Source organism: Gopherus flavomarginatus, chromosome 8, assembly GCF_025201925.1.
Source record: "Gopherus flavomarginatus isolate rGopFla2 chromosome 8, rGopFla2.mat.asm, whole genome shotgun sequence".
Taxonomy (NCBI): Eukaryota; Metazoa; Chordata; order Testudines; family Testudinidae; genus Gopherus; species Gopherus flavomarginatus.
This window is the reverse complement of record NC_066624.1, coordinates 2,093,127-2,115,134: the sequence shown is the minus strand read 5'-3', so window position 1 is coordinate 2,115,134 and position 22,008 is coordinate 2,093,127. Positions and strand designations below refer to the sequence as shown.

The window sequence follows — 22,008 nt, the reverse complement described above, 5'->3', positions numbered from 1 at the left end:
AACAAACTTTATGAAGTTTGGAAACTTCTCTGAGCCTCTTTGATCTACAGACTGAGATGGAATCTCACAAGACAGATTCTCTCAGGAAACTTCTTGTAATTTCTGGTTAGGTAGGAAATTTGATGAGAACAACAGAGTAGCAGACTCACAATATATTGGTATATCTGACACCAGGCTTGGCCAAAACCAGAATGCACTGAGGGGCATGAAAAAATGGATTTGTTCCTAGATCTAACGTATAAAACAAAAATGATGAGAGCTCTTGGGTTTAATCTTCAGGCCAGGATGCACAGCCCAGCACAAACTTTTACCAGTGGTACATTGTTACCATCTAATACCTGATGAGGGCCTGTGTGACAGCCTTCATTCAGACAGGCGTTCACATCACAAATCTCCAGCCACTTATTTGTTAACAATTTTGGCACAAAAGCCACTGGAGGCCCACCCTTCCTCACACCCCTAGACGTGGTCCCTTGAGAAACATGTCAAAATACAGTAGTAAGGTAGCATAAGAAGACTACCCAGATGTTGCACATCCTGCGCTCCTTCTACGGATGAAAGACGGCCTCAGCTGAGCACCTTCCCCAGCCCTGAGTTCACAAACTTTTACATTTTCTAAAGAGAGAAGAGGAGAAGTTCATACCACCGTTCCCAGGATACTTCTCTTCATAATGACCTGGAGGGAACCAGCTTGGCTGAGAGGAAGAAAACGGGATTAAGCAGTGAAGGTTGTGGCGAGAGGAGGGCAGTAAAAAAATTACTGCACAAGAAGTGGTACAAGCAAAGAGGAGAGAGGCAGCAAGCTTGTACCTGAACTTTTCCTTCTGCTATCCATAATGCCTTTTCCTATTAAAGTTAATTTGCCTAAGTATGCACGGGAAGATTTCCATTCAGGCAGCCAGCCAGGCTGAGCAGGAGCAAAACTTTCTCATGATAATTGGATGCACTGCCAGTAATGCATAAAAATCTCCTCCTGGCCAGGAGTTTCTGTAACGAGAGAGAGTGAGAGATGGTTCTGGTACTGCATGTCCTTGACTTTTAGCATAAGTATTAACAGCCTTAAGGGCAGCATCAGTTCTCACTTTGGCACACCCTGGGAAAACTACTTGTGTGCTGCTCAGCTGACTGCATAGGGATTTAGTGGCTACAGCGTTGAGGTGGAGGGCCCATGTGCCAATATTCCTGCCTTGAGCCAATTTCAAGCCACATTTAAATGAAGAATTTATCTGATCACCAGTAGAATCAGTGTTTTGAGGTTTGACTTCTGAAGACTTCAGAATGCCCAAGTCTAGGCAGATGGTCTGGGACAGTGGAGACCTCTCGCAGGCGGAGATGTGTTATGTTTCTCCAGCATGATCAGTCTTTATTTCTGCCAGACAGTTGTGGGGAAGAGGCAAAGGGCTATACCTTCGCCCCCGCACAGAAGCAAAGCACCATTCCCACCTTGTGCTGGAGAATGCTAGGGAGGGGCACATCCTCCTGCACTGTCAGAACGCCATGGGCTGAAGGCACTGTGCCTGCCAGCTCTGGGGCAGTTCCCCGGCTGGCTCGTGAGCGTGCTGGGGCACAGCTACCCCTCTTTCAGAATAGCTTGGATATAGGTGTAGAATCAATGGTGCTTGGATCCCCACAACACAGCTCCTGCCAGTAGGGCACAGATTCAACCCACAATGTAGCTGTATTTAACTCCCAATGCCTCTGCTCTCTTGGGGAAGAAGAGCATGTTAATCTTTTAACTGGCGGCTGCCTTCGGCACTTCTTTAGCTGTAACTTAGCCTCTACTTAATCAGCTCAAGAGAGGATTTTCCACATTCGCATGCAATCCTCTGCACACCTAGTTCTGATACCCACTTCCAGAATGCAGGGGATCCAGGAGAGGATAGAATGCTAGGAATGTCTCAGAGATTCCCCAGTCATCACTAGGTGGCAGCAGTTGCAATCCTTAATACAATTCTCCAAGCAGCCTATGGCATTTCAATGGACTGTCCCCCACAGCAGCTGCACCCAGTGTCTGTAACAGCCTACTACGCACCTACAGCCTCCTCCTCCAGTTCAGCTGACCAGGGCTCATGCTTTCCCTGCTGAGGATCACTGGTTCAGTCCTCGCTGAAGACTGTGGCATCTGTCTGAAGCCATGGTTTGTTACAGACACATACCAGTTCAGGTACGTGGTTCTCCTCCTCTTCAGCTTAGATATCTGTGTTTATCTTGCACCAGGTACTACGGACACCAACCAAACTAAAGTGAACCGCTTATCACAATCAAATATATGCTGGTTTGGTCAAACAGACATTGGTAGGCTTTTATGTCTTATCTACGAAAGTCATAGGTCTCATTAACTTTTAATCAGATTTGGGGTTTTAGTATCAATCTCCAGCACCTTACCTGTTAGTCCAGCAACACATGCTAACCTGTTCGCAAACGTCTTTCTAACAGCTGACTAGAGAAATGTTACGCAAACGGGAACGCAACATCAAAGTCACCATTTACTGAGAAAGATTTAATAAAACTAACATAGAGACAAATGTGACCAAGTAGCAGCAGAAAACCTCCAAACCATGAGTTCACTTACTTGATCCTGGAAACGTCATTTAGGCTTCACAAAACAATCCAGAGCAGCATATAACACTGATGTGGTTTTCTTGTCATTGTCAGAAATGGTCCCCTCGCCTCTTTACCCCTTCTCTTCTAGCTTTGTAAAGTGTCTTTATTATTACAGTAATCTCATTAAGAAAACCAAGAAAACCTTCTCCCAAAAAAGGAAGAATACGGTATTTTCATCATTTTCCTATAGTTTTTTTTGCATGCAATCGAGTTTGCCCAAATTTACCAAGGAAGAGATTGGACAAGAAAACTGATGGCTGGGAGGCACCTGCACAGGACTCTAACTCCTATACAGGAAAGGGTGAAATCCTCTTTAAGTTACACAAAATTAAACAATGTCAGATATGCAGAAGTACAGTTGACCATCATGAATCCTCTCTGCGCAAACCCTAACGTACTTCAGTATCTGCCGCTGGCGCCAGTGGAGGAAGAGAAGCCTGATGTTAAGCCTTGCAACAGACCAGGAGTCTAAGCAGTTCCTGAAATTATAACACAGCATATTGGCAAATGTTGAGAAGTCCAGGTGACAGGCTAGCTTCCTGCCCCATATTCACGCTGCTGAGATGAGCATAGAGAGAGAGATAGAACTGAGCAAGAAATTATTCACCCTGGTGCACTGAGATTTCCTCCTTTGCTCAGGCAGCTTCTGGGAGCAGTGGTAGGGGCATTGACAGGACAGACCGTAGAAGAAACGAGGATTGATTCACAGGGTATTGGGGGCAGGCGAGGGAGGCTGATAGAATCAGTTCAGGGTGCTCTTCTGGCAATGCTGTGGCTGGCATGGCCACATCTGTGCGCTAAACCCCAAGGCCAGAGTAGATGCCACTACCTGGAAAGTGACACTTCCCATACCCTGGGGTGAGATGGTCAAGGCGGATCACACTGCACCGCTATCCCTTTCTCACTACAATTCCATGGAATTTAGGATTTAAAAAATCATGCTATTTACAAATGTGAATAAATCCAAATGTTGCGGCATGAACATGTCAGTGGTATACTGAGAAGTTCTTTCCTCTGAGCTAGGCTCTGGGGTGTGATTCACACACTTTATCTGGGTTTCTCTCTAGACTCCTAGACAAGAGAAGGGTAGGAACTAGATTCTGAAAACTAATAGGGTCCAATCTGCAGGTGGAGTAACTGGGTGCAGATCTATTGATTTCAATGGAGTGGTGCCAATTGACACCAGCTGAAGCTCTGGCCCATCAGGCTAGATAAGCAGCAGGTGAAAACTGAGATCAAGGAAACCCAAAACTGGAAACAATTTCTTCCCACCGCTGGAGTCTCACAGGACCAGCAGCCCAAGGTCACCAGCCTTGGTCAAGCCAAGCTGTGCTCAGCACTGGACTCCATGTAGGAAGACAACACTGCTTTTATACCATCTCGGAATGCTGGGAGGCTGCTTTGGCCAAGGCATAAGTTAGAGCAGCCTCAGTGCTGCTCTAAGCTATTGCTGCCTCCACTGGTCCCCAAGAGACAACTATGGGAGCCAGGGATTTCTGAGCATAGCATATACTAACCATGCCCACTTTGTCTCCACCAGTTAGGGCTGATATAATGCTGCTTTGCAGAGCAAGGATGGGATTTAGGATTTGGCCCCAGATCTCCCTGTTGCAATTCTACTCAGAAAAGTGACTATAAATAGCTGCTGAAGACCCTTCAGTCCTCTGCACTGCAGTCATGTAGGATCCAGTGGTCTTAAAGCAGAATTTTGAGGAAGCCTGCAATGGGGCAAGGTTAGAGGGACTAGTGTGTAAAACTGCCAGTAGCTGACATACACTGAAATCAAGTATGTGAAGCTGCACATACAGCCAGTTAGAAGATCTAGACATTATATGAGTTAAACCCATATTTAAAAATGGTTTACTCTACAAATAAACTTGATTTTTGTAAAGTGTTTGCAATTCCAGTCTGGCTATTACTTTCCTCTCCAGGGGAAAAAAAAGGCCTGTAAAAATAACCAAAGAACTATAACACCTTTTTTTTTTCATTTTTTAATTACTATTTCAATGAGACACATCACTAACTGACAATTTCTTCTTCGGAGCAGTTGAACATCAACTAATAATGCTCCCCCCAAAAAAAATCTGCACTGTCTAAATACTTTCGACTGCTAGTTTTATGTTGGTTTATTATCTTTTATCGATTTTTGTTTTGCTACAATATGTGCATGTTTTTATTTCTTTTTAACACGCCCCTAATATTAATGACAAGGAGGGATTGCACAGATATGGTGCTTACTGGGATGGAAAATGCCAATATACCAGCATAAAAAGTAAATAAAGAATTCACGCATTCTAATTCATAGTGAACGTCACAGATCTGGAAACAATGGCGGCACGAGGATGCTGCATTGACAACATTGTGTTTTATTCAAATTGACAACAGGGCTCATGTAAAATTGAAATGCAGCTAAACACACAATGGAACACTTCATGTTTGTTAGGCTCCAGTGCTTGGATCAAGCACCTCGAATTCACGTATAGGAACCACTAAAGAACCTGTAAAAAAGCTATTGCCCAGGGGTGTGGAAGCAAAGTATCCAGTTTAACAAGTGAGACACCTTTACTTTCAATGCTCAGGATAGTTCATGAAAGCCTTAAAAATCAGGATGCTTAGACCTAAACAATGCATTCTATTCGAAAAAGACACTGAAAAAGCAGCAGCGATGCAATGTTCTTCATTCTAACAAGGCACACTCACGCCTGTACGATTCCATCTGCATGTGCAACTTCCACCTGCCTACGCATACATGCATATATATTTGCAAGCAAAACTTCGGTGGCTATACTTGAAAAACTGCTACTTAATGAATGCTATTTGTGACACTGACAGGCCAGGGGCCAGCACATGCCAAGGCTCCTGGGCCTCACTGAACACAGACAGCTGCACAGCAGGAAGCCAGTCTGGCTCACCTGTATGGCAGCATGGTTACAATAGATGTTAAGTTGATAAGAATGTGTTTAGACTTGATGAAATGCTTGTAGGATGGTGCATGGATTGATCTCACTTAGAACATCTCTCGCTGGTGGTATAAAGTTATATTGAGTGTTTGCACCTGTAACTGTGTAACTCACCAAACAGGACAGCAGCATTAATTACTGTAACGCCCTGGTCCTGCACACAAGAAGGCCCATTGAAACCAAATGAGCCATTGTGAAACATCAAAGAACAAAGACTTTGTTGACTGTCCCCACTCCCTTCCCCACCCAGGAAGAGGAGACAAGTGCCGACACTTGTTCCATCAGTCTGAACGCTGGGGCAAGGGAATAAAGATGCCTGACCACAAAGTGCCATCTCACTGTGCTGCTTGGAATGTGAGGAGGGCAGGTGGAAGGTCTGCATGACTCCCACAACTGCCGGGCTCCTCGGCCAGGCTCCATTCGGGCATGGCCAGGAGGTGGGGCCTTGGGGAAAAGATTTGGGGAAGGGGGAGAGGTCTCTTCTGGCAAAAAGTGGATAGGCCAGGCCACCCTGCCCCGGCACCACTGAGCAAATGACATCAGTGCTCTGGGACCTGCACTGGTCCCCAGTCAGTCTCTGGGTACACATCAAAGTGTCCGGTTTAAACTACCCTCCCTAAATGGCCTGGGGACAGCTGATGTGACTGACCCCACTGTTTTCCCTCTGGTGCACTGCCAGCGTTGTGATTATTGAGGCGGTGATACCATATCCCCTTAAATGGGCAGAGAGGGACAGCTGGCCAGGCTTTCTCCCTAAGGGCCCCGGGGCTCTGCACTGCCCTCTCAGCCTTTCCGAAACAGCCCAGCTTTGTTGACTCTCAGGGCATGTGGAGGGCCCATTCTTTCCTCCCGACAGAAAAGTCAGGGCACCCAGACAGTGCTGTTTTCTGTGCCAAGGATAAGGATTTTCCATTCAGAGTTGCTGTTTGACAGACGGGTGAGGCTGACTGAGATGCATTTTGCTTCTGTCACTTTAATAATCTGCCCTGCATCTCCGAGCGCCAGCACAGGCATGTCTTGTTGCTATACACTGAAATAAAACAACTAAACACACACAGACGCTGGCCGTGCAATGCCAGCAGACCAGAAAGAAAACTCGCCCTGAGAGATGCAGGGCACGATGGTACGGGCTGAGTCAGGACTTGGAAACAGGGAACCATCCCCTGGCAAAGGCATAACAGTGATCCGATGCAGAGGGCCTGTGTATTATTTCTTTGGTACAACCTTAGTGTCGTCTTTGCTACCAGCCCCCATCATCAGAACACTATTGTTTGGTACTGACAGAATTAAAATAATAATGTGGCACGCAAAGTGCCGTCTGAGGACAGACACGCAGACAGGACAGGATTACACTCTTTGCAATCTCATTTTCCCATCTGCATCATGTTGTTACTAGGAATGTAGCTATTGTTTAAAAAAGTACCTGCTTAAACTGTTAAAATTATATCGGTTAACGGTTTAATTGTTAACACGACAGGGGTCAGGGTCTGGGGTCAGGGTCCAGGGCTCCCGCCTGGCCCCACACAGTGGGGTCTGGGCTGCTGCCAATCTGTTTTAAACTTTAACTGTAATATATTAATGGTAAGACTAATACTTATCGATTAACCATTTAACTGTTTAATATTTTATGTTAGAGCACAACTCCTCTCTTCGAAAAATCAAGTGCAATGGATTCCTGCTGCCCATCCTGGCCCCAAAGGGTAGGCTCAGCCAATCAGGGACCCAGATGAAACACCATGTATTTACCCTTCCGAGACCTCCCGCAGCAGCTGCTCAAATGAGAAATTCATCAGGAACCAGCAGCCCCACAATATTAGTGCGAAGAAGTTCATAAGCAGCTTTCACCCAACCAACTTCCAGCTAAACCATTCTGTGTCTACAAACTGACTCTGCTCCTGCAAAGACTTAAGCACATGCTTAACTCCATGTGCGGGGAGCACTCCCATTGACAGAACTTGCTGTTACTCACACTGCATAGGCACATTTCGGCCTGTACTAAGTCTTTACAGCATCAGGCCCTAAGCTGAGGCTGAGTACAGCACATTTAAGGTTTGAGTTGAATGCTTTCTACTTATGTAGTGTTAGACCAGCTGTTCTGGACACACTCCAGCTCATGTTCCCCACCTACACGTGCCAGATAATTTCAGCTGGACAGTTGCCTGCAGTGCATGGTGTTGCTCAGCATTGCTAAGCAGCGCTGCACTGCAGTGGGGCGGAAGTGCTTGCCTGGCCATACGCTGCCGTCAGTAAGGATAAGTCTACACTGCAAAGAAGTGGTGCGTCCTTAACTTGCATTAGCCGACGTGGGTTAAAATAGCAGTGGACACAAGGCAACTCTGCTTTTAACTCGGGCTAGCAATTAGAACACACCTTTTGTGCACTGCAGACATACTCTAATGCTTGTAGTGTATTTTGGGAGCCATCTAGATGAGAGGCGCTTTGTTAGGATAGATGACAGGCGCTTTGTTAGGATCACGGTACCATTTAGGCGAACTAGGCGGTTGCCTAGGGCGCTAAGATTTGAGAGCGCCAAAAAGCGGCGCCCTCAAAAAAAATTTTAAATGGTTGCAGCCGCTGCTGCTGGAGAGGCAGTCTGAGCTGCCTGCAGCGGGCAGCCCAGGGCGCCCCCGGGGTCAGCGCACAGCCGCTGCAGCCCAGCAGCCCAGGGCGCCCCCGTCAGGGAGCCGCCGCGGCAGCCCGGCAGCCCAGGATGCCCCCGGGATCAGTGCGCCGCCGCGGCAGCCCAGCAGCCTGGGGCGCCCCCCAGGTCAGGACGCAGCCGCGGCAGCTGCGGCAGCCTGGGGCGCCCCCGGGATCAGCGCAGCAACCCGGCAGCCCGGGGCACCCCCGGGGTCAGGACGCAGCCGCGGCAGCCCAGGGCGCCTCCGGGGTCAGGGTGGCAGCCCGGCAGCCCAGGGCGCCCCCGGGGTCAGGGTGGCAGCCCGGCAGCCCAGGGCGCCCCCGGGGTCAGGGAGCCACTGGCAGCCCAGCAGCCCAGGGCACCCCCGGGGTCAGCGTGCCGCCGCAGCAGCACAGAGGTTTGAGCTGACGGTGGCTGCACTGACCCAGGGGAATCCCTGAGCTGCAGGCAGAGGCTCAGAATCCCTCTCCCTCCCAGAGCAGGGGCTCCAGCCTATGCAATTTTTCTCTTTCCCCTATGGGGGCGCCGGCGGCTGGGCAGAGCTGCGCAGCTCTGCTTAGGGCACGTGGCAGGGGCCCTGCGACAGGGGCGCAACACCAGGGCTTCGCTTCTGGAGGAAAGCGGGGGCTGCCCCTGGCTCAGCCTCCACGTCAGCCCCAGCGAGGGGCATGGAGAAGAAAAGAGCCTCAGCAGTGGTCTGGTGGAGAGGAGGAAGAAAGAGGACCCTAGCGCTCATGCATTGGGCAAGGTAAGCAAGTGCCTCCCCATGGGTCAGCCTCAGGTGCCTGTGCTCCTGCCCCCTTGGTCCTTAGCTGGTCCCTGCTCCTGCTCCCCTTGTGCCTGGACAGCTGGAGAGAACAGCAGCCTGCAGAGCTGAGCTGCCCCAGTGCCCCCAGGCACCCCCCTGACCCCATCCCCCCCACAGCCCTGACCCCCAGCTCCGAGCCTAGTCCTTCTGAGCTGGAAACCCCCTCGACCTCATCCCCCCCACAGCCCTGACCCCCAGCTCCGAGCCCAGTCCCTCTGAGCTGGAAACCCCCTGACCCCATCCCCCCAACAGCCCTGACCCCCAGCTCTGAGCCGGCATGGGGGGGGGGGCGCAAGATGGAATTTTCGCCTAGGGCGCAAAATATCCTTGCACCGGCCCTGCCTCTACCCTCTTAAGGTCTTTTCTTCCAATGTAGAAAAATAGGAGAATCTCTTTTCTGCTCAACATGCCTCTTTTAATCTGAACATGGATTCATGCTCCTGTGCAGCATTTTCCATTTGCACAACCTTGTTTGGGCTTTTCTGCTACCCAGGCCATTAGTTAAGAAAGCTGGCAGCCCCACAGAGCAAATTGCAAGATTCTGCAGCTTCCGTCTGCCACAATCATGGCTCTCTGAGAAAAGCAAAGCTCAGTCAGTGAGTCTTTCAAACTGGCAGTACCCTGTGGTCCTCAGAATAACAGGGCCAGATGCAGCTGGATTGTTCAGGCCCATGATCTATCATCAACAGATTGCACCTGAAGGGAAGGCACTGCACTAGTTTCCAGTTGTCAGACACATGTGGCTACATTCAAACTTCGGGCTGCGCATGTGTGAAAAGCCATGGCCAGTAGGGAATGGTACGGCACACTATGTTTGCCCTGCTCTACAGCCTGTGGAACCCACTGCCTTTGAGTTCTCCATCAGCCACAGCCATGGAAGGGGATTTCAGAGGCAGAGCTTATGGCAATGGGGTATGATCCTCCTTATTCCCTCAAGCACCTGCTGTGGTTGACCATGCTCTGCTGGCCCAAGCCATCACCATGGATGGATGCACGGGGCAGTGCACTCATTCCAGTAGCAGCCTGATTTCAGGTCCATGTTAACACATAGGGAATGCAGACAGCACAAAGCGGCTTGGAGGCTGGTTCAGGCCCCTCTGATATTTCTGGCATTTTTGCTCCTAATCCTTAGCTGCTCTGGGATGTTTACATAGCGCACCAATTGACTTTTTTTGGGGGGGAACCCTGTTATTCAATGAAACATACCACAACAAGGTAACACAACAGAGCAGACATCAGATAGATCTGCAACCACAGAATACATTTGAGATCAATGAACAGTTTAGCAATTCTGGGAAAACATCCATATAAACCTTCAGTAATGAAAAGCCATTACAGCAAGGGATGCCAAAAACATCTCTCTAGAAGCTTATCACACCAAGCATATTTAATCAGGTGGGCTTTGTTGATTCAATGGTCTTAATTGCACAGGGAGGTTACCCAACAGATCAGAGAGTACAAGAATAGGAGAGAACAAATGAAACACATTCAGTGCACAGAAAAGAAAGACACACGTTAAAGAAATAACAAGACAAAGGCAGGCGATCCCACAGCAACGAGTAGCCAGTCTGCATCTGCACCTGACAGCAACATATGGCCTGCAGAGTCCAGTAAACTCATTGCTCTATGAGGCAGGTTACAACTGGATGATCGGGATCGCTAGAGTAGCAAGGGACTGGCACAAAACCACTGGGCCAAACCGGCTACCCATTCAATAGCTAGTCTTAGAATGATGTTCCCTTGCATGCCCATCTTCTTTAAAGCAGCTGTTAACTGCCTCTTGCTGAACGCCATCCCTTGTGTGTGTCCTCAAGCCATCCTCAGCCCCACGTAGAGAGAACTAGCAACTACCCTCCTCCGTCAGCAGAGATCAATTGATCCACCTGTCATGTTCCCTACAGGTGAGGAGCATGCTGGGGCAGGTGGCTGCTGCTCCGCAGGGTTAGAGCAGCTCCCTTCCCACTCCAGCTCTGCAGATCCTCCCATCTTGCACCTGTGTTCTGGAGACTAGATTTGACTTATTTACACTGCTCAGAGGGCATTTGCTGCTAGAGCAAAAGCCTGAAAACAGAATTGTTGCAATGTCCGGTTTTCCTGCTTTCGCCTAGGGTTGGTGGAGCCAGAGAAAGGGTGAAAGTGTCTGGCTGGTGAGGAAATTAGTCGACATTGGAGTTTTTGCTTTGCCTGATTCAGAGCAAAGCTTTTCATCGCAGATGATGCTCTCAGGCAGAGGAGGGACTTGAACCTAGGGCTTTTACAGCCCAGCGCCCTGATCGCAAGGCTACATAGAATGTATGTCGTAGTTCCTCTTCTCTAGCCCCCTCTCTCCCCTTCTCCCCCGCCAACGTACACCTCACTGAAAATGCTGTGTCTTTGCAAAACATTTCAAATATTTCACCCATTTCATTTCTGTAGAAATATTCCAGCTGGCTCTATTTGCCACCACTTCCTCCATCATGGCAGCCATTGTACTTGAGGCACATGCATGTCCAGTGAAGGAGACACTCCGGCGTGCAGCACTCAAAGGACCATTGAGTACACGTCGTAAAAACGGATGCTTCACCAGCAGAACAGCATGGGGAAATGTCTTCAGAGGTTACTAACTTCCAGCACACAGCAAAGGAGAATGACAACAGTGACTGTTCTGAAAAGAAAGGGCAGAGAAAGGTGCTCCTCATGCAATATAAGCTTGATTCCTTTAATTAAAGTTAACGAAGCCTTACCAGAAGTCCAGAAGGGAGAATTGCACATTGATTACAACTAGTTTTTTATGTCCAGTTAACGCATCTTGCCTTATGCAACAGATGGCAATTTAGGTCCGATTTATATCAACGTATTAGTAAGATCCCCTGGTAATTGGGGTTGTTTATGTCGACGTATTCATGTTCCAGCTTGCTTGCTGTGACATTGGACTCTGCTTATTATACACAGCAGAGAACCTACTCTGGAATGCGGCCTAACCGGAGTGAGTCCTGCCTGCACCGATTAAACCAGAGATTCAAACCATGCTGCCAACAAAAACCAGCTGGAAGTGTTAGCACAGATAATAGTCTATGATCCACTGTATGACTGATTTGTTACAAGAATGGATGAAGCATCTATGTAAACGTCGCAGAGTAAGAGGGCTATTCTCCCACCTTTTCTATGGGATATGGACAGTCTGAATCCCTACATGATACAACTCAAACCTATGCTTTGGGCTCCACTCAGCTACCAAACTCCCAGCAAGCCACACAACTGCCTTGTTTTGACAGCTTGAAACATTCCCCTGGGGCTGCAATGACTGTCCTACCCCTCCTGCATTGATAAAGCTGCTTCACGCTGCAGACCCACAAACTGGCTGTTGCTTTTGTCTGCTCCCAAAAAGTTCTGCTAAAGGACGAATGGGTTTTGTTTTGTGGAGCGAAAGAAGAGCTTCTGTGCAGAAAATTTATAGTGGACCTTGAAAGATAAATCCGGCGACGTTTACTAAGAAATCCAAGCCTCTGGGGAAATCTGTATTTTTGCAGGGAGCACGCTTAAAAAGAGTGACAATCTGTATAAAACCATCCCTAATAGCTGCAGCCAGGCACAGAACGTTTCTCAGTTAGTGAGAAAGCACATTAGGCACCAGGGCCAGCGCCTTACCTGGGCAAAGCAACGGGGACAAGTCTAACATCTGGTGCTTTGATAATGGCACCTGCTCATAGAGACACAGTTCACAGCCCTGGGTGGAGGGTTCTGACCGTGAGAGATGTTGCTCTGCGGTGCTCTCCGCTCCTGTCTGCCTGAGGCTGACACCAAGCTAGAGTGGCTCCTTAAACGTAGCCAGATCAGGCTCCAGCTCCACCAGCCTCATCCATCCAATAAGCAATCCTAGAGGCAGAACCTCGACAAGGCCCAGGAGCTCTGCTAATCAGCCAGCAGCACACAGTCCCTCATCCTGCCAGACCTGCCTCTCCAGGACAGTGCTTTCTAAGCCCTAACCAAAATGGCTTTCCATCCCTTGGATTGTTTCAGAAGGTGCAACTCGAGGAGACATGGAGAGAAAGGAAGCCTTGGTTTGCAAACCTGATGCTACCTTTTCTTCCTAGCCAGAATCTCAAGCTCATGCCGATGATGTTGCTTATATCTTGCATTCTCTTATCACTAACCCACCAGCAGCTCTTCACGGAGAAGCCTGGAGATTTCCACTCCCTCCCTGTGCGCTGCTCTCACCTCACCTTTCCTCTCTTGCAGTCTCAAGCCAACTAGGAAAACCCCAGACCTAACCCTAGAGAAGAAAGAGCAGTACGTGAAAATCACTAGTGTCGAAGGGCTGGGTAGGTATCCAGATGACAGGAGCAATCAGGATGGCGACTTCTGCTGATACAACATTCAACCTAAGGAAACAAACACAGGACCACAGGAGACTCTGAAGCTATAAGTACCCTGGGAGATCCCAGCCAGGTTAGACACATTATATGATTTGACTGCAGCCATGGTTATGGGGAGCAGATTTAATGCAATCAAGTGTATCCTTTGTCAGGTTTCCTGTAATATTCTTGATTCTCTTTGGATTTTGGTGTGTGTACAGCATGAGGGGAACAGAACATATGAAATAGGGTATGAGACGTGACAAGAGAATTCTATCGAAACTAGAAATCACTGTGGTGAGGCTAAGATCTTTATTTCAAAGCGCATTGTATCACCTGTGAGTTACCCATTCGGCACTAGCCGCAAGGCCTGTCTGCACTGTGATCATCCAGTACTAGGAACTAAACAAAATGATTAAAAATTAACAGAAAGAAGGCAAAAATATGGAGCTGATAACCTCACAGACAGAGTCATACATGAAATATCCGAGAAATCAACGTGGCCAGCATCATACCACCTTCCTGTAGAACACGTAGAAGCTAAAGGTTTGTATTTCACAATTTATAGATTTTCAGAAGCATTGGTACTAATGAAACGTGATTGGCTTTAGCCATGGCAGGAAGCACACACAGCATAACTCTTCCCCTGCCCCCCCCCAGCTACATTTATACTCCCCAGTCCTAATCAACCATATATCATATCAGTTCCTTCAATCCTGGTCCTTGGCTACCAGTTTTCCATTAGTAAAAATGGACCATTTAGCCACCTACAGATGCAGATAGATGCCTACTGGGATTTTCAAAAATGCCTATGCAGGGTAGGTCCCTGTGGAGTGGTTACGGAGTTCCTGGTTATCACAGAAGACCAGGATTTGGGGGGAACTTAAAAAACAGAGGGGACTTCCTGGTCAGGGAGCTTTCTAGTTGCTGCGTAAGGCATGGCCCTTTGGGGTTATAGCCTCACATTGCATGGTGTTAACCGTGGGATCTGAACCCAGAACTCTGGAGACCACGATTTGAGTCTGGAAGACTGATCAGACCCCCTCAAGACTTGCTCTTTAGAATACAGTTCAGGACTATTAAAATTGAACTGATCAGGGAATGTAGTAGTCAGTAGTTTTAAGGAATTTTAAGTTTATTTTGTATTGAACACACACATACAATTGGTTTATAATTTAAGTTTTAATCATTTATTATGAAGAATGGGAGTTGTGGAGTGGTTATAGAGTTCCTGGTTCTCTACAGTTACCAGATAGGACCATGCTGCATTGCAAGGGGAACTTAATAAACATGGACTTCCCAGTCAAGAAGCTGCCTAATTGCTTCTTAAGGCATCACTCTCATCATGTCCTCTCAGTATGTAACTCCTATTGATTTCAATGAGAGTTAGACAACTAGGCTCTTCTGAAAATCCCAATAGGCACTTATGTGCATCTTTAGGCACTTAAATGGATTTTAAAACCTGCCTTTACCACCCAGTGCTTAATAGGAGGGCTACTTACTATTTGCTGTGACCTTGAACATGATTTACAGCTTGGGCCCCAGATAGGAAAGCATTCGTATTACCTCATAGCACTACCAAGCTGCCAGATCCTCTGTACCAACAGATATTTCCCAGGTTAAACCCATTTGGCACGCAAAGCACAGGAACCAATGGACAATTCCAGCACCGCACAGATGTAATAACATTCTGAATTAGGAGGGGGGTTGCTCAATATATGTTTTAATAATCTGGGGAAAAAGAGTGAACACTGAGGTGGCAAATTTTCCGATTAGCCAGAATTATTTAGGATACTCAACACTAGAGAAGACTGTGAGGAATTCCAAGGGATCAGACAAAGCTAGGTGAATGTGTGGTATAGCCACAGATAAACTTCACTGGTAATGAATGCAAACTAATGCACGTTGCAAAGGATAATCTGAACTATCCCTACGCATTGCTGGGTTCCAAACGAACTGCAACCACTCAGGAAAACCGTGTCACTGAAGACTGTTCAGGGTGTAGCAGTGGTTAAAAAACTGTCCAGATGCACCTAGAACGGGATGGCAACAAATACTGAAACTATTACAATTCCATTCTGTAAATGAATGGTACAACAAACAGCAAAACTGTGTTCAGTTCTGGTCAAAAATGATATAGCAGAAGCAGACAAGGTGTAGAGATGGATGACAAAAATTATTAGAGATCTTGACCAACTTCCACATAGGAAAGACTGAAAAGATGAGGACTCTTTTGCTTAAAGAGGAGATGAAGAAGAGGGAACATCATAAATCACATAATGTCATGCATAGTACAAAGGTGGTAAACCAGGCACTTCTATTCACCCTTTCTTATTGCACAAGGATAAAGGGACATCCACTAAAGGCAGCACTAAAACTGAACTAAACTAAACTTAAAACTGATAAAAAGAAACAAACAAATACTTACCTGTGGAACTCCCTGCTACAAGATATAGTTAAAGCTAAGAATTGAGAGGGATTCATAAGAGGATTGGCCATTTATAAGCAACTGGATGTGGTGGTGATGGGAGCTACAGAAACCCCTGAGACAGACAGACAGATAATCCAAGGTATATAGATGCTCATGGCACTAACTGATGGGGTTTCAGAGGAAACATCCCTCCAGGTAGGTTATTTCATTATTCCCTAACTGTTTAGTACAGGGGATTCTAACAACTGTCAGAGGCAGGATAATGGACTACTACATGGCCCTAATCTTGTCTGGCAATAGATTAACTTTCCTCAGTCTCCTCATTGCTAAGACTTTGGTTTGCTGTATTTGTCAGATGCTCCAGCCACTGCAGCATGTAGGACGTTGGAGACTTTTCCTCTCTGACTTTTCTTGGCTCTTTCTCCAAGGTATTAATTATTCAGCCCACTTAACATTGCTGTTTTATTCAACAGTGGAAGAGAACCATCTTCTCCCCTGGTTCCTGTGGTATCATTTCTAGAAGGGAGAAGCAAATGGGGGGAGTCCCTGTAGGAATCCGTGGCCTGTACTTCAGCTTCTAGAGCTGTCTCCACAGCGCCTCTTCTTTCTAAATGCAGAGCCAAATTCTTCCCTCAGATCGTTTACCTCATGGGCAGCTCAATGTGTGAGCTGAGAGCACTTTGGCTCTGAGTGCTGGTGGGGAGCTGGGACTGGTACAGGGTCACATTTGTTGCCTTGTAAATGCACCTTCATTTGCCCCAGTTATGCACGTGTGATTTTGGGGCTGGGGAGTGATTCACGGATGCTGAATGAGGCTTGCCCGTCTGACCGCTCCTATTTATTATGTGCTTCTGTTTTCTACAGCAGGAGTGGATGGGCTGCTGCTATTTTCCATTCTTCTCACCACTGGTCTCTTCCCAGCCCATGCCCTGAAAGTATCGTGCCTTTTCCCTTCTGCTGCTCACCGCGGTTGCTTATTTAGGTCACACTGGAAGCTGTTACACTCTCTCACCCCAATTTTTGTTTTATCAACTGAGGTGGCGTTTGAGCTTTGGGCAGTTGAATATTCAGCTTGATTCTTATCATCATCTTCTTCTTCAGCTACTGGGGCTCCATGCCCATGTTCACTCTGACTTTGCTTAGACCCTGTGAATTTAGTCTTTACTAGGGCTGTCTGAAATAGCTTCATAATTAGCTATATCATTTTTGCATGTTCACCCAAAACAGTAAATATTTTTCATTCTAATCTAGATGTTTTCACACAGAAAAAAAAGTAACCATACTTTCTGCGGGCATAAAATTGTCTCTTCACTACAAAAATCCATGTCTCCATGAAACTACCCATTTTTAAGGATTTCTACAATGATTCATAACTATGTGATTTTCATTATTAGAGGCAGTGACAAAAATGGAAATTGTTCCCCAAATCACATTCACAGATGTTTATGACTGTATCAGGTAGTTTTGAATCTTTGTCTTCTACCTCTTGCATCATGTCACTGCCTTGTAAGGCATCACCTTAGCAGGATTAGAGTTTACCTTTCTCGTGATGCTAACCATGTTAATATTTAATACCTCACCGGGCTCCGGTGAGGAGTAATTAGTAAATGACTGTGCAGCACGATGAAAACACTAGGTGCTACATGTGATCAATAGTCATATCAAAATTCCTCATACTTCCATCACACCCAGTGATGCCTCAGGATCCAGCCCTAGCACTATTTTACTCCTATTTCCTCCTGACCATATTTTGACTTGTCCTCACTCCAGAGACATGATACCCAGCTGAGCCTGCAGACCCCACAACACTGCTCTCATTGCTGTATAATTGTCTCGTTGACATCCAGGTTTTGCTGTCTCTGAACTTCCATAGACCAACCATCTACCAGCTGGAGTAAGCATAGCTTGCTGGCTTGCAGGCGGCTATTTCACTGTTAATTTTTTTGAGACTCATTCTCTTTGACCTGCACTTGACACTCATGGCTGAAACCGCCGGCTCATTTCATTGTATTTAATTGTATGTACACACCGAAGTGTTACTTTTTCCTACACCCTTCACACACACAATTCTGACCCACACATTCAAGGCTGGCTGGCCGGCCACAGTCAATACTACATATAATGGATAGAGTAATTACTGTAAATTATCAGTGAATTCACATGGTGTATAGCCCCTGCTGTTTAGGCAGCATGTTGTTCTGTGCTGCTGTTTCAGAAAATGTCAAACGTCCTCAACGTCTGTGGTCCATGTTAGCACAGCCAGAAGATAATTGCATATGCAAAACGTGGAGACATCTAGGTAAGGTATTCCAGTTGTAATGTATTGCTTCTTTATTTAATGTGTCCCATCACTTGCCTTTTGGGGCTGTTTCCCTGGGGTGATTATGGGGCAGCATCTACCTTCTCAGGCATTACATTAGCTCTCTAGTGCCAAGTAACTCATTCAACAATAGCCAAGGCTAGTCTTGCCTGACCCTGTCTACCAGCAGGGTTTCCATCCTGAGTAGCCAATGTCACAATAGAACGAGTGAGACAAGGTCAGGCAAAACTCGGTGGCTGAAAGGGTTGCTTGATCCAAGAGCTGTTTCTAATTTCTTCTTTCTGCAGAGAGAACACACAGATAAACCTGCCACAAGTGCCAGGAGCATCTGTGTCACCATATAAATAATGATAATAATTACAGCTCATCATCATCATCATCATCTGGGTGCTCCAGCAGTTGGTGCTAACACACACTGCTTCTAATATTAGCCCTCCTGGACGTCTCATTTATATTGTCTCCTAAAACCCAAGGAAGAGCTCTAAAACCTGGACTCCTGTAGTCATAGTACAGAGTGCTGGTCACTGCTCTCAGGCCACTTGCTAGTAACAGTTGGTCCCCAGTTGGTTTGGATTTATCAGAGCCAAAAGTATGTTTCCTTTCTCTTGGCATTTGTGACAACTTTCCCAGTTATTTATACTAGGAATAATTCCTGTGAGAGTTGGGTTAATCATAGGGACAAGAATGCATCCAGATACACAACACTTCTTTCTTTCTTGTAATTACCAGCCACGATAGTCACCTAGCCAGGTTATATTTTTCCCAAGCTAATGCTAGTCAATGAGGATCTCTGCCAATTATCAAAAGCCACAATGCGCACAGAGCGGCTGATGCCCTCACAGTTTAGTCTGATGTCTATTAGCTACAAGATCACAAATTTGTCCATCAAGACTAAACAAAGTGTTAATTTCCATCTACTTTCCCCCCCTACATATTTATTAATTAGCAAACTAATTTATTTAGTCCTTTAGGAATTACATGCCACAGCAGACATTCTAGGCTGTCAAAGAGAACTTGTATTAGTCCAAGACATTCAAGAAGGGCTAATAGATAAATATGTCAGAGCACTGACTAATTGGCAAAAGGTCAGGCTTGATGCATCCTGCCACCACTTCGTTTGTAATCCATTTTTGATACTTACAACTTCATATTTTTTAGAAATAAAATCTATGCAAAAGCCTTTGGAGAGTGTCTATTCAATTTCCCAGATATGCCTGAAGTAAAATGTGCTTAATCTACTTTGTTAGATGAAAATTGAGGAAATGGACCTACTCTGCAAACTAAAATGTATCACTAAATGTATCACTAAAATGGCTCTGAGAGTGTTGATGTGGAAATCCATAAGTAACTTTAATTTCTCATCAACCGAATATCTTATTTCAGATGTTGTTTGGGGTCCCTTCCCAATTACCTACATCAAAAATCATTTTACACATTTAGAACAGCTCTGTTATCAGCTTTGAATGAACACATGGCTGTATTTGCAACATATGCCCCCTGTAAACTCTGCACAAGTAGAAAATGCACACTTCAGAGATTTATACATCACACAATTGAGGCTTGGCAATTGTGTCTTAAAGCAATATAATGCTCCTAAGGTAGAACTACCCGTCAGTCCATGGACATGACTCCAAGTTATCACCAGTAGAAGCACTGTACAAGAATTGAATGTGGTGTATTATTAGAACCACAGCTAGTATATTTCCCAGCTCTCTAGTGCTAAGCTGTATGATACCATCTGCCACGTAGAACATAAAACCTACCCAAGTGTTTGTATGTTTATCCATTTCTTGTCCTCTAGCACCCTGAAAACAAGATAGATGACAACAAATTCCTGCTACTAATGGTCACTCAAAGGACATTTCCCAAAATCCCAGACACCAAGAAGTTTGTGCTGTCATCGCAGGAAGTGGTGAGATCTTTTCTCCATCTTCTATGTACGTATGTAAGGTGGTGATGCCATGGTGACAACGATAGTGATGAGAACGTCCACACTTAGCTTTCCACTGTAAGCCCAATCTGACCTAACTTCCCAGCTTCCTCAGAAAAGCTGGTTTACACCATAACATTTGCCAGCATGTTCTCTCACGGGAAATGATGGGCCTGCTTTGGTTTTTAAAAGCTACAATGCTGCATTCCCTTTTTTTCATTTTTGGGTATCACATCAATTGATACTTTGGTAGAAGTGTGGAAAGTAACTCCTCACTGTGGGCTTTAGCTCCACCCACTAGAATCAGGAGGCAAGAAAGACCCGTTGGTCTGAATCAGAAAGATCAGAATCTTCCCGAAGTCTTGAATCAAGCTGGAAGGATCGGGAGAGTGAGCTGGTGAAGGGACAGACGACAGGAGACATCACGGGCAGTGAGTGCTGCCCACTTCTCAGATGTCTGGAACGTCAGTACAAGCTTCAGGGTGCTGAGGCTGCCAAGTCAAACAATGGCATGGAAGATGCTGAATGCAGAGGTCTAACATATAATAGCCAAACGAGATCCCTAGTACAGCACTTCAGAAAATGGAGGCAAGACTGACCAACGGAACTGTGGGAACCTGGCTCAGAGGAAGCAACACTATATGTTAATGGTGTGGTTAACGCAAGAGAACCCGCCACGTGGCCATAAGGACAGCTGTGGAAGGTGCATTGCTGAAGGTATTTAAATACGCGGGACACAGAATGTGTGGCTACTCAGTAGGGGCACACCGCATACTCCACAGGATGCCCGGCCAGCTCCACCACCAACAGCGCATAAGAGCTAATGGTCAGAGTCAGTGGTATCATATGTGATGCTTAGGATACGCTGTGGTTACTACAAGTAATTGTTGCCTCCGGACTTGGCACTACTATATCCAATCCTACCAAGCAGACCTATTTTCTTGTTTGTCTTTTGCTTCTACGAAATGAACAGTCAAACCCTAGGGCACCTCTCTTCAGGGCTAGAGGAGGTAAGGAGGTCTGAGAAGAGACACTGAGCACATGTTGGTCCAAAGCCATGCATAGTAATGGTTAACTAGTAATTATGATTTGTCAAGACAAGCAAGAATGGCTGAATCCTTTTAGGAGGTCAGGTTCCTCCCGATGCCAGCTGAGGAGCTAAGCTAGATATTAGGAGGCTGCTGGGTCATGCCCTGTAGAGTTGGTAAGAGGGTCTCTCCTATGGGAAGGGTAAGACTTGCTACAGGTAAAGGAAGCAGTGTGCTTACCTACAGGAAGATGACCTTAAAACTATTCTGGTGACATTTGTAGCCCCTGGGGTGAAGGAACAGCTGTCATCACCATTCCATTGGGACAAATATATTTTGATGCTGTAGCGGAACATGATCACCTGACAGAGCCTTGGTCCTGGCAGAGTAAATGGGAGTATTCACTGCTGCTGCCTAGCAGGTGGTCTCTCCTGGCAAAGGAGAGCGCTAGGGCAGGCCATTTTAAAGGGAAAAGGAAGCAGTTTGGACAGATGGAAGAGACAGAGTGACAGAGATCTAGAGAAGAAGAAATTCTGCAGAAACCAGCAGACGAAGCACAGCAGGAAAGACTTGACGGCAGAGGAAGAGCATTGCTGCCCCTGGGACCAGGACGTCCTTCAGCACGATACAGCTAACTCCAGAAACTCAGCTACAGTTACTATTAAAAGGAGAGCCTCCCTAGAGAGCCCAGAAAGAGGGAGATTCAGCTAGCCAAGGACGGGTTCAGCCATGTGGACAGCCTGCAGCTCAGGAATGACCAATCAGCTCCAATGGCCTGCCATCGAAGGGGTACTGTAGCCAACTGGATCTAGTCGTCTAGTGATGAGAGTGGCCAAAACCAGTGAATGAATCACAGCGATAAACTATCACTGGGCATGGAGGGAGGGAGAGACCGAACCATGAAATTGAGCCTGATGGAACAGATAGAGCTAGGATCTAATGATGTCACCAA

General features: G+C 46.5%; 1 protein-coding gene across 9 annotated transcripts in view; it reads right to left on the bottom strand.

Annotated features, from left to right (window-relative positions):
• Nucleotides 1–22,008, bottom strand: part of HTR2C (5-hydroxytryptamine receptor 2C) — a 433,471-nt gene that overhangs the window by 38,334 nt on the left and 373,129 nt on the right. Inside the window, exon 1 of one of the 9 annotated variants that reach the window (XM_050964950.1) lies at nt 811–941. The exons of 7 other annotated variants lie outside the window; for them this stretch is intronic. In XM_050964950.1, the coding sequence (XP_050820907.1) occupies nt 811–835 (25 nt within the window). In that variant the 5' untranslated portion in view covers nt 836–941. Of the gene's footprint in view, nt 1–810; nt 942–22,008 lie in introns of those variants that run through there. One more of the 9 variants, XM_050964952.1, reaches the window with a different exon arrangement.